The 12770-nt window shown below is 39.6% G+C and overlaps 1 protein-coding gene across 2 annotated transcripts in view; it reads left to right on the forward strand.

Annotated features, from left to right (window-relative positions):
- The window catches only part of SEMA5A (semaphorin 5A), a 627428-nt gene that overhangs the window by 584080 nt on the left and 30578 nt on the right, over positions 1-12770 (forward strand). For both annotated transcript variants that reach the window (XM_038392658.2, XM_038392657.2), the window contains exon 18: positions 7307-7477. In XM_038392658.2, the coding sequence (XP_038248586.1) occupies positions 7307-7477 (171 nt within the window). The remainder of the gene's footprint in view (positions 1-7306; positions 7478-12770) is intronic.

A 12770-nucleotide genomic window follows, 5' to 3' on the forward strand; every position in this document is an offset into this window, starting at 1 on the left:
CACCAGGAAATATTGTGGTGGCTCCACCCCCATATAAAGTCATGCACACCTGGGGTGGAGGGAGCGAGAACAGGACCCAGAGGGACTGAAGTGTCCACTGCAGGGCCCAGGATTGGGCTACCCTCACTTTCCTTCTTATTCTTCTGTCCCCACCCTCACAGGGACTTCTGCATAAATTAATATTCTTTTGACCATCATGCCTTTCATGCCTAAAAAATATTTTACTTAACCATATGAAAATAATCTGAAAGTTTAATAAAAAGAATCGGTACTAACACTAGATTCTCACTAATTGGAACACCCATTGTGAATTACTGATATTTGGGAATTAGTGAGAGTGGGTAAATTTTTCAAAAGTGCCAAAGTCCCATGGAAAGGCTGTGGGGCATAGGGTCCTAAATCACTTTTGAAAAAATTGTGCACTGACATCTCAGGAGCTGCTGAGTGCTTTGAAGTTTTGAGGCCCAAATGAACAAACACAATGATAAAGCAAGGATAACAAATCACAATGTGTACTTGTTTCATTTATTTGGTCAATCCTAGTTCAGTTTTAATTATTCATATTAATACTCTATAGTATAGTAGTAAATGTGTTGTGTATCTTTTACAAATAATGAAAACATCTGAGACCAGACTTCAACATCTGCTATTAAGTCTTTGTTGTGAGATGGAGAGATAATTAATTCTTTTTGAAGATTAAGATGAAGTGTGTGGCTAAACCAAGTGTGGATTAGTGAGGGTCTGCTGTGTAGCATTTTTTATCACAGAACTCAAAGAGCTCTACAAAGTTCAGTACATACTATTATCCCCCTTTTTTCTGGCAGAAAAATTGAGGCACGGTGAAGTTAACTGATATGCTAAGGTCATGCAGAATCAGTGGCAGAGTTGAAAATAAAACCCTGATTTCCAGATTCTCAGCTCCATGCTCAATCCAAACCACAGCTGCCCTTCAGATAGGGAATCTGTGGCGAGTCTTCTCTCTGATGTGTTTATTTTCTAGCCTTTACTGGAATAGGATACTTTATTTCCTCCGCTGGTCCATTGTGGCTTAGAATTGTGCAATATCATGTGACACTCCAGTTCACATTAATGGGATATAATCACTGTTTTCATTAGAAAGAATGGTCATCTGAAATAATTCATGTTAAAATAAGTTAATTGTACTCAGATTATTGTCCAAGAATATGGAAAATAACATGTTAGAACTCTGAATAATGTGCTTTTTCTGTTGGTACAGAGATATACTGAATCATGCTGGATTTAAAAGTACTAAACATCCTGAGTATGAAGAAAAATATTTGTAAATATTTGTATGTTGACATCCATCTCCGTCCATCCCCATTCATTTCTTGTTTTGTTTTGTTTAAGATATTTGTCATATACCAATAAACACGAAGATAAAAATACAGAGAAGTTCAGATACTACAAAAATTCCTGTAAGGATATTATGGAGAGGGTATACAACTTTGAAAAACCTGTTAATCTCCTGTTGCTTTTTTCACTTCTGCCACCTTTTTCTCTGCAGACATACTGGCCTGTAGAAAAGAGGAGGATATTTAAAAGTAATGGACCAAATTCATCCTTGGGGAAACTTCATACACCAGGAAAAAAATGGGTTTTGTGCTATTCTCACCTGATCCAAAGGCCATTAAGTCAATCAGAGTCCTTCCTAAAGGCTTTGGCCTTAGTTCTTACTGTTGTACTGCCCCTACAGGCATTAGTCTGCCTTTCTTGCTGCTGCATTGGTCTGAGTCAGCTGTCTGCTACATGCAACACTTCCTTTATGAATGTTGACTGACACAGCAGTGAACTGGGAAATGCAGTGGCTTTTTTTGTTTTTGCTCTTTCTCACAGGTCAGGGGAAATGCAGTGATATCCACTGGGACTTAGAAAGAAGGGACTGGGAATCAGGTTGTGTCTGGGAGACCAGAAGGGCACAGCAGAGAGTCAGGTCTCCAATCCACCACTTTCCCAGACACCCCAAAATCCTACATTTGTGCTAGTGCGAAATTCTAATTCCACTTAGCCATGTGATGCCATTTACATTTCTGTGAATCTCTATCAGTTCACTCTCTTTCATAGGAACAGAGAAGACTCCAGTTTTTCTTGCTGTTATTCATTCTCTTTTGCTATGTGCTCAACAAGATAACCTTTAGATGAGTAACTTTTTATTTATCTTCATACCCAGAAGGGCTAGAAATAACTTATATGAAAGCTTCAGTTCTGAAGGATACTGCCGAATCTGTGCAAAACCCCGACTTTCACAATTTCATCCACATTTTTGTGAATGAAGAGGATCACCCTCTCTACTCATTGCTCCTTCCTCTCTTTTGTAAAACCCAAAGTGCATGGAAGGATGGCCAATTTACTTAATAGTCTTTTGGAAATTGCAAGTGGTGTGGATGTTTTATTGGAGCCACAGGAGGTCCTATTTCTATAGACTATTTTTCCCTGGAACATCCTCTTCCCCAGGATTTTTTTTCTCATCTTTGTGGAGCAATATTTATTAACCAGGACAACTACTATTAAGCAGAGAGTTGCCTGATTGCTCAGGAAAACTAGAAACAAGCCCTATAAAAGAAAACATTGTTTTGAGAGCACCCTTGCTTGTTAAAAAGGCCTTGCTACACAACATACCAACCTGAATACTTGTAAAGTATTTTAAAGCAATTTTCCATTATTGGGTAATTAATTATTTTAACAACCTTTTTTATCCAATAGCTCTGCTGTACTATTAGGTAAAGAAATTATGTAATGTTTGGAGCTTTCTTCATACTTCTTTATTTTTTGTCAATAAGGCTGAATCAGCATTAAGGACTCCTACATCATGGACAACAAAGGAAGAGAAAACAGATGGTCCTAGGTTACTAAGCAACATTATAGAAAGATGAAAGCAACCACAGATTTCTATTTAGGTCCTGTAAAACCTCATACAGTAAAAAGCCACTCCTTTGATCTTATTTAACCATGATGATGCCTTTATCATCCCCTATTGTTAAGAAGAAAAAGTTTAGCCAGACAAATGAAAAGGGGACTCGTCAGCTATTTTGGGGACTAGAGATTTATGATGGCAGACTAAATAAGTAAAAAAGACAGCACATATTATAATGGTGCCCTTTAGCACAACTACTATTAAGCTTCTGTCACATATTCTGTTATAATGTGTCCAATCTCCCACCTCCTCTCCTAGGCTTATAACATAGCTATAATAATTCTAGTTACAAAACAGAAATGTGTATGCAGTGTTGTTGTAGCCATGTTGGTCCCAGGATATTAGAGAGACAAGGTGGGTGAAGTAATGATGACTGATCAATCAGTCAAAATAGTCTCTTTTTTAGGAGCTATTAGAAAACAGGCAAGCTAGTAACGTTTTGTAGAAATGGTTTACGTAGTACCATAAATATCTCAATTGCTGTTTTTTATATAGTGCTTTGTTGGCTGTATGGTTTGTTGCTTTTCAAGGTAACTCAGTACAATAAGTGCACATTGTAAAACATTATAGAAAGGAAATTTTATATATGCTAATTACTTCTATTAAAGGCCCATTTGACTAGTAGCTGCAGGTATAAACTACTAAACTGCCTGCTTGAATAGCATGAGATGCTGAATATTCATTATATGTAAGATTGTCTACATAGCTGCACAGGCAGGTATTGATACCCAAATAAAAAGATCCTCTAAACTCATTTTCCTGCTATTACAATCTTTCCATATAAATGAGTTTTGTTTGACTTGGCAAATATGTATGTGATGTAACTTGCTTTCTAAGCAAAATGACCTGTCCTCAATATATTTAAAGTATTCTTCAATGTCACTACCTGGAAGATTTAAATATGATTTTTTTTGATAAGTGCATTACAGTATATATGTAATTTTTTTTAATGTGGAGCCATATCAATAAACTGAAGAAAAGGATTTTACACCTTTAAATACTCTTTGACTTCTTAGAACAGAAAGGTTCAAAAGGACTCATTAAGGAGTATTGTTTGAGAGGTACATAGATTTTATATTCAGTCATGTCAATGAACCATAAATTAAGGTTTGCCAAAGAGTGCATTAAAATGAATGAACATTAAAATAAATTGTGTAAGGCAATGGGAATATTTACCTCTAATAAGGTGTGATATTCCCTGTGCTTAGAGTGGGAAATATTGCAAATGCTATGGTAAATTTAACTACTGTGGATGGTAAACATCCACTTTTTAAGGGTACCTGTAAAAGGAAATTCAGTTGGTGCCTGATTTTCAAAGTTAGGTGTGTGCAATTGTATACGTAACGCCGATAAACCCCGGTCCTTGGCAGGTGGGATCGAACATGGGAACCTCTGGAGCTAAATGCATGAGCCTCTACTGCATGAGCTAAAAGCCACATGGCTGTTAGCTAAGGCTGTAGAGCAAACTCATTAATCTCTCTCTAAGCAGTCTTGGTGCCACTAGATGGGACAGAGCACCACACCCGGAAGGTGTGTGGGTTACATACACATAGATTTGTATGTGCCTAGTTTATGGACATAAGTCATGTATTTACACAAAGTTATGTCAAGTTATGTGCAGGCATAAATACCTGATGTGCACATATACATTCAATATGTATTTACTAGGTGTGTATCAGTAGTGTATTTCGGTGTAGCAGTTCTTCTGTTCCGAAAATGTATTTAAAGCTACAGCTATGTAACATTTATTTTTCAGAAAAATGGGGACATATTTCAAGAAGTATTTGTAAATCTCTTTTATGCATCTTGTGAACTATGCTCTTGTTATGCATGTACAATCTGTCAGCCCAACAAGAATCCCTGCTGTAAAGCTGTCTGGGGACTGCATGAGACTGGTAGGCAGGGAAAATAAAACTATGTAAACAATTTTCAGAGTCAGAAGGGGAATACCCCAGTAAAATCATTAACTGGCAAATCTGCTTTGTTTATTATAGGCTTAACTTATTAGCGGTGTGTATTTTATTATGCATTTTTATAAAGATAAGCAGAGGTGTTGGCAATACAAATTATTTTCTTAGGTAAATATTAAAAGAGAAGGTGATATCATTTTAAACTTAAAACCAGAAACCTAAATGTATCTATATGCATATTTCTGCTTAAAACAGAGATGGGCTAAATATCCATGCCACCTCCAATTTCCATGGTTTGGATATAATGGAATCCAGATACAAACCAAACCTGCTTTGGTTTTTGAAACCGAAAACCCACACTCTCAGCCCATCTCTATGAAACCTCAACTTCAGTCATTCTTTTGCAGTTGTGCTATAAAGAACATAAAGGCCATACTGGATCAGACCAGTGGTCCATCTAACCAAGTATCCTGTCTTCCAACAGGGGTTGGAGCTGGTTGTTTCAGAGGCAATGAACAGAATAGGGCAATTTATTGAGTGATCCATCCCTTGTGATCCAGTCCCAGCTTCTGGCACTCAGACATTAAGAGACACACAGAGCACTGGGTTACATCCCTGACCATCTTGGCTAATAGCCATTGATGGACCTATTGTCCATGAACTTATCCAGTTCTTTTTTAAAACCCAAGTTCCAGCAGTTGACTGTGCGTTGTGTGAAGTACTTCCTTATATTTGTATTAAAGCTGCTACCTATTAATTGCCTTGAGTGACTGCTGGTTTTTGTGTTATGTGAACAGGTAAATAACACTTCCTTGTTCATAGGTGCTGACTCTGTGGGTGCTACAAAGCTGGCGGACCCACGGGGAAAAAATTAGCAGGTGCTTAGCACCCACGGCAGACAAGCTCTGTCCTTATTCGCTTTCTCCACATCATTCATAATTTTATAGACCTCTATCATATCTCCCCTTAGTTGTCTCTTTTTCAAGCTGAACGGTCCCAGTCCTTTTAATCTCTCCTCATACGAAGCTGTTTCATACCCCCAATCATTTTTATTGCCATTCTCTGTACTCTCTCTCTCCCCCACCCTCCCCCCCGCCCCCATTTTAGTATCTTTTTTGAAATGGTGCAACCTATCCTTTGTTTCCTATCTTTTAACTGGAGTGCCTGGCAATGCTTTCAGGATCATTGAATGATCCTTCATTTAATTTAATGACAAGCCTTTTGTTATCGTAATCACCCTGCCTCTGTTTATAAACAAATTCCCTGCCCCAAGGGCAGAAGCTGTTAGCAGCACAGAACTCATCACATTCCACATTCAAACTCTGGCTCCTGGGTGCTGAGCACCCCCTATTTTTTTTCTGTGGGTTTTTGAGCCTCAAAGCACCCCTGGAGTCGGTTCCTATGCCCCTGACTTAGCTATCATGCTCTATCTCCAATGGCACATGGTGTTGTTCAGTATAGAGTCCTGCACAGGTACAACATTTATATCTGCAGATGTGGATATCTATGGATATAAATCAGTATCCGTGGAGCTGCAGGGCTCTACCAGGAACCACAGCAGTGAAAGCAGCAGTGTGTTGGGCCACCGCTCCCAGGAGCCAGAGCCCTGCACCGGCAGCTCTACCAGTGTGGCTGTACTGCCTCCAGCCCCACCCACTAGGGCAGACACCAGGCTCACCAGCAGCTGTCCCTGGTCGTGCTAGTATGTGCAAGCCGCTCACATGCCCTCGGACAGAAGACGCAGACTGCTGCATGGAAAGGACTCCTATGCAAGCTAACCACTTGCACACATGAACACGACTAGGGACAGCTGCCAGTGAGTGGGTGCCCGCCTCAATGGGCAGGGCTGGGGGTGGGGCTGTGGGTGGAATGGGCACACCGGTGGAGCTACCAGTGCAGGACACTGGCTCCTTGGAGTGGAGGCCCAACATGCTGCTGCTTTCGCTGGTAAAGCCCTGCAGCTTCGCAGATACTTATTTTTATCCACAGATATCTGCATCTGCGAACATAAATTTTGTATCCACATAGGGCTCTAGTTCCTTTCTCTTCCTTCCATTGGACAATGCTTCTATAAATCTCAGAATGCAAAGTAAGCTTCATAGCCTGATCCCATTTGCCAGGTGGGGCCTAAAAATCTTCCATTGATTGTAGTAGATTTTGACTCATGCCCGTAGAACTCAAACAGGATAGATTGATTTAAGTAGTTCAGCCATGCAGAGACTTAGGCCTGGTCTACACTGGGGGATTGACCTAATATACGCACCTTCAGTTACAAGAATAGCAACTCCGCTTCCACCTCTCGCCACAGTGGAGTATAGGAGTTGACGGCAGAGCAATTGGGGATCGATTTATCGTGTCTAGACTAGACGCAATTAATCGATCCCCGATAGATCGATCACTACCCACTGATCCGGCGGATAGTGTAGATGTACCCTTAGAACAGTGAGTTGTTATTTCTTTCCAGTTGATGGAGGTTGGTCTTGTTGGTCATCATGGTCAAAGTGCTCAGCAACTTGTGGAGGTGGACATTACATGAGGACCCGCTCATGCACAAACCCAGCCCCAGCCTATGGAGGGGACATCTGCCTTGGACTTCACACTGAAGAGGCACTTTGCAACACACAACCCTGTCCAGGTACAATAAATCCATACAGTACTGCTTTGCTTTGAATGTACCATAAAATAGGGCTGCTATCACTCAACCTGTTCAGCAAAGTGCATTATGCTTTTATCAATCTATTAAACATCTAGGAACAAATTCTTTCTGTCCTCTGATACATGCACATCAGCTTACAATGAATTTGCTGTGAATGTACATCTAAGGGCAGAATTTGGCTCACAGGAGACAGCCCTAATGTCATGTTAAATGAATTTTTTAAGAGGCTATCAGTTTAGTTTGCAGGTTTCAGGTCAATGCAATTTAAAATGGTACATAAAAGATTGATGCCTTGAGAGATTTTTAGCTATAACAGCACAACAAACACTTCAGTTGTAGTACTGGGTGTTGTAGGTCAAGCAGAAGTTTGGAGGCTCTATATCCTCAGCTGATGTAACTCAATGTAATGCTGAAGACTTCAATGGAGTTGTATCACACCACCTGAGGACCGATCTAGCTCCTGATCTGAAAAAAAGATGTTTTAATTTAAAAATTATATCTGAGCTCTTCTAAAGTAAGAAATGGGAGGAAAGTTTAGTGCAATCTATTTTCACATTTACAAAAATGTTAACCCTTTAAAATGCTTTCCTAGACTGTAAGACCTTTGGGGCAGGAACTGCATCTTTGTACATACTTGTACATCACTTTGGGGCCTCTGGGCACTACTGTAATAACTATATGTAATCATAATGGAAGTGGACCATGATTTTTCTGTCATTTTGATTGTCTCTTTTGACCCTTGCCAAGTGGTCTTGTGAAATGTTAAATCTTTGCAAAACAAGGAAAATAAAAGGACTAATAAAAGACACAGAAGTAGAAAGTAAAAAGTAACATAAAAAGATAAGTAAAGACACAGGGACCACTGGGAAAGCTTTTATGTCTTGCTGGTTTATAGGTTATTGTTAACACCTTCTGTTCTTGATCATTGGAAAAAAGTAATGTCTGCTAGCAGCAATAATGTTCTGTTGCATTACCTACTTGATTGAGGGGTTTATAAACTTTATGGCATAAACTTATTTCTCATGTGATGAGGTCATGCACATGAGCATACAAGACCCAAAAGTGTGAATTTATAGATGCTATTACCCAAACTACAATTACAAGTAATTTCCCTTTCTAAGTTCTTCATGACTTGCAGTGGAATAAAATAGCACCTAGTCTGTCAAAATTACAGCAAACTTTACTCTCCACCTTGGGTTTTAAAAAGTGAAAATAGAACTCTGTTGTTGATTGGATTCCTCAAGAGGGATGGCATATATATGTACTTAAAATTATCACAGCAGCCTCAGATCCTTAAGACATTTTTAAAAGGTCAGAACTGTCATGTTTCTTGTGCTGTTTCCAGTATTATTATAGTGGTTTCTCTTGTAGTGCAGCTATTGTTAATGATCTGTTAGCATTTCCATTAACAACCCCAGTTTTCAGGAAATTATAACTTGTACTCTTTAGCTTATTATGACTTGATTGTTAATCTGTTTTTTCCAACAAAAATAATTTATCATCTACATTAAAGCCTTTTTAATCATCAGAGTGACACACGTGTCTCACATACCACTTGCTTTGTCTAATATTCAAATCTAACTAAAAACCAACCTTATTTTAGATGAAAATTTGCAGTTTGTTTTCTTCTGTCTCCCCCTCAAAAACAAATATGTCTTCTAACTAGCTGTGATTTAGTTTGAAAAGTAGCCATTGCCATATGCACTAGCTGCTTTTTCACAGCTCTCTTTTACTGTTCTTATTACACATTATGGGCCAAAACTGTGACCTGGGTGCTGTAAACTGCTCCATGTGCACAGACCGCTGTGTGCGTGCAGGGCCATATTGACTTTGAGGGGACCATCCACAGGCACAGGGATAAACCCATACTAATCAGTTTGCAGGACAGAGAGCCTGTATTTTTAAAACAAGTGTACAAATCTCAGATTTAAGGAGGGAAAGGAATATAGTCATTTCAAACAGATCTTTGGTTGAAACTTGGCATCTGGAAATTACAAACCCAGGTGGAATTTTTAATACAAGAAAATAATGATGATAATTGTTTAAATGGTGAACAAGAAAAAAAAGGGCTCTTGCAATTTCAAACAGTTTTATTTTGCCAAAATTTAACAGAAAATTAAATTTTACATGCTGCTGATCCTCAGGAGGTGTTGGGGTTTTGTTTTGTTTTTTAAATGTCAGTTACAACTGGAAGTGACCAAGATATTTACACTTGAAAAACAAGTACAGAATGGTTTATGCACAATAACTGTTTCTCAAACTGTCTTTTCAACTTTATATTCCTATTTTTTAATTTTAACTAAACAAAATCTTACTTAAATGAATGGAATGTCTATACCATTGATCAGTAATTCTTTATGTACGGCATATCACTGAATGTTATCTGTAGCAATGATGTCTATAATATGTGGTATTGTATACAATAGTATTGGGTACTTAGAATAATGTATTTGTGGCAGCATCAAAAGAGAAACAACATGCTGTCCTTGGACTAGTCACTCACACACACAAATAATGGAAAAGAAAAATTGAATTTTTAGAAAGAAATGCACAGTTCTGTTGGAGAAGAATGTGGATAAACATTGATTCTTCTTCACTTAATGTATGGATAGGTGCTCAACTTCAGGTGCACTTACACTGCATGTTTTTGATCACAGATTTTTGGTAGTAGTGCCTGTTGGACCTGCTCATGAGCCCTACATGTCCTCATGCCCTGCACTGAGGCTATATAGGGCTATGAGGTTGAACCGCCCTAAGTTCCTTCTCAATCACCTTCACCTGAGATGGAGCATTAGTGTGCCTTTCTACTCAGAGCCATGAATGACTCTAATTAATCTTTCTTTCTTTCTGTTTGTTTTAGAGGGATCAGTCTAAATTCCTTCCCCATTGGGGACTGGGAACTTTCTCCTCAGATCACCATTGTGCTGGGGTATTCCATGGCTCCCTGGGCTTCAAATGGTGCCTCTCTTTCCAGGAAGCTATCCCAGTTACTGACAAGCACTCCCCTTGTATCTGCTGCTTGGGGGAGTTTCATTGTTCCCCCAAAGTGCTCCATTTGTTCTGCTTTTAAAGGCAGGGCTAGGAAGAATTGAGAGATAAAACTCATTGTCTTGATGATAGAAGGCTCTCTCTGTCCCGCCTCAGATCCAAGCCAGGATCCCCACTCGACATTAGCATCAGAGTGAGTACAGTGCCTCTTCAATTTCAGCACATTCACCTGAATCTGCCTAAGGTAAAGCCTTGGAGAAGTCCCATGAAATTATAGTTCATTCTCCTCAGAAGGGGTCTACTTCAAAAAAGTCTCAGCGTCCTCCAAGTCAGTCCGTTTTGGAGACCCACTCTGGATACTACTGAGGCTTCAGGCACTGTCAGTACCAACCTCATGCCCAGGACTCTGGGCTCTTCTAAGAACAGGGCACCAAACATGCTTGAATACCGAGACCATCTGTGCTGCAGAAGCAGAACTTAGCAGCACAGGAATCTAAGCACTCCTCTTCTAAGAAGGTAGTGTCTACAATGCCCTTGGTACTATCTCTACCTATATTGACTTCCAAGACATCCTTAGTACCAGTAGCCATGCCTCTCCTATGATCTTGACATTTCCTAAGACATCCTCCTTGATACCAACAATATCTACCAAAAGAGTGCAGATGGAGCAGCTTATGTCCTTGATACTGACAGTGGAACATAGCCCCATACTTCAAACTTACCCAGTACTACAGGAATTCAGATATTCCAGAGATGTAATTTTTTCAGCTAAACCAGAGTATCCCCTGCTAGTGGGTACCGAAAGATTATCTGTACTAACACAAGCATGCTTATCAAGATTGGACCTTTCCCCAGGACCGTTTGACTCTCTCATATCTTTGGAGAGTGGTGGTGCTCCCCCGCTTGATAAAGATGTACTCTTGGCTGAGTTCCTTTCTCCTACCTTTGAGAAAAAAGAAGAGTTACATCAAAGACGAGCACATGCCCCCACAATCTGGTTCAAGCACAGTGATGCCACACTTCATGTCCTATGGACCCCTTCAGTGGCCATATTGCCAACAGTTTTTGGGGGCACCTCTAATGTCTTGTGGAGGGCTACAGAAGGAGAAATTCTTCTACCCTATATATCCCTCCTCACTTTCTTCAGGTTCAAGTATCCTTTGAGGAGCAGGAGGCCAGAGCAGATAAGCAGGCTACCTCACAGACAAATATTTCTTTTTCTTCCCCAGATGAGATAGTTATGCCTCCCCCACCTTCTATAGCTGATGATTTATGAGATTTCCAGGGGTTTATTAAACATTATATAGACTCTTTACAGATCCCCTGGAAGCAAGTCAAAGAATTGCTGCATAAACTCCTGGATATCCTTCAATGGACTCCTTCTGCCTATGTTGCCCTGCCCAGCAATGAGGCACTACTGGATCCTGACAAGACTGTGTGGCAGAGCCCAGCAATGATACCACCAACATATAAAAGAACCAATAAAAATATGTCCCAGCTAAGGACTCTGAATTTTTTTCCCACCCATCCTGCATCCAGCTTCCTGATTGTGGAGGCAGTGAATGAATGTGACAAGAAACACCATACTAAAGCCACTCCATACAATAAGGATAAAAATATCTTGATTATTTGGCCATAAGACCTACTTCTTACCCTTTTCAATGGCCCAGTATAGGCAGGTCTGGACTCAAAGCAACCCCAGATGGCCAGGTTTTAAGTTTTCTTGCGATGTACAGCAGTGAGGTAACTCCATGTAGAGTGCCTACTTTCAAAACAGGAAGTAAAAGTCAAAGTTTGATGCTGTATTATTTGCACTGGTGCTTCTTTCCAAGCATTCATGCCAAATAACTGTATGTTCCTGTAGCTGAAAGAGCTGTCATTCAGCACAGGTGAGAGTGTCCTCATCCATATATACATACCTGAATATACATGCATAATTTCACATTCAAATAACCAAGGTGAATACATTTTGTTGATCATTGGCCTAGCCTCCAATATAGAGCTTTTAGCCATATATGACCAAGGGAATTTGGTGGGTTTTATTCTACAGGGTGTAATCAAAATTACTATTGCTTCCACCAGATTTACCTATATTTTTTGATATAACATAGCCAGCTCAGGATTGGGAACGTGCATAGGCTTCTGTTTAAGAGATCTGTATGCTTCTCAGCTAGGGTCAATGATCTGAGCTAAAATTTTTAACCTTACAGAATGACTTTAAACTTGCAGCAATGTGAGCACAGCCTTACATTTCTTTTGAATTTTATTTAATACCCTAAAATTA

Source organism: Dermochelys coriacea, chromosome 2, assembly GCF_009764565.3.
Source record: "Dermochelys coriacea isolate rDerCor1 chromosome 2, rDerCor1.pri.v4, whole genome shotgun sequence".
NCBI lineage: Eukaryota > Metazoa > Chordata > Testudines > Dermochelyidae > Dermochelys > Dermochelys coriacea.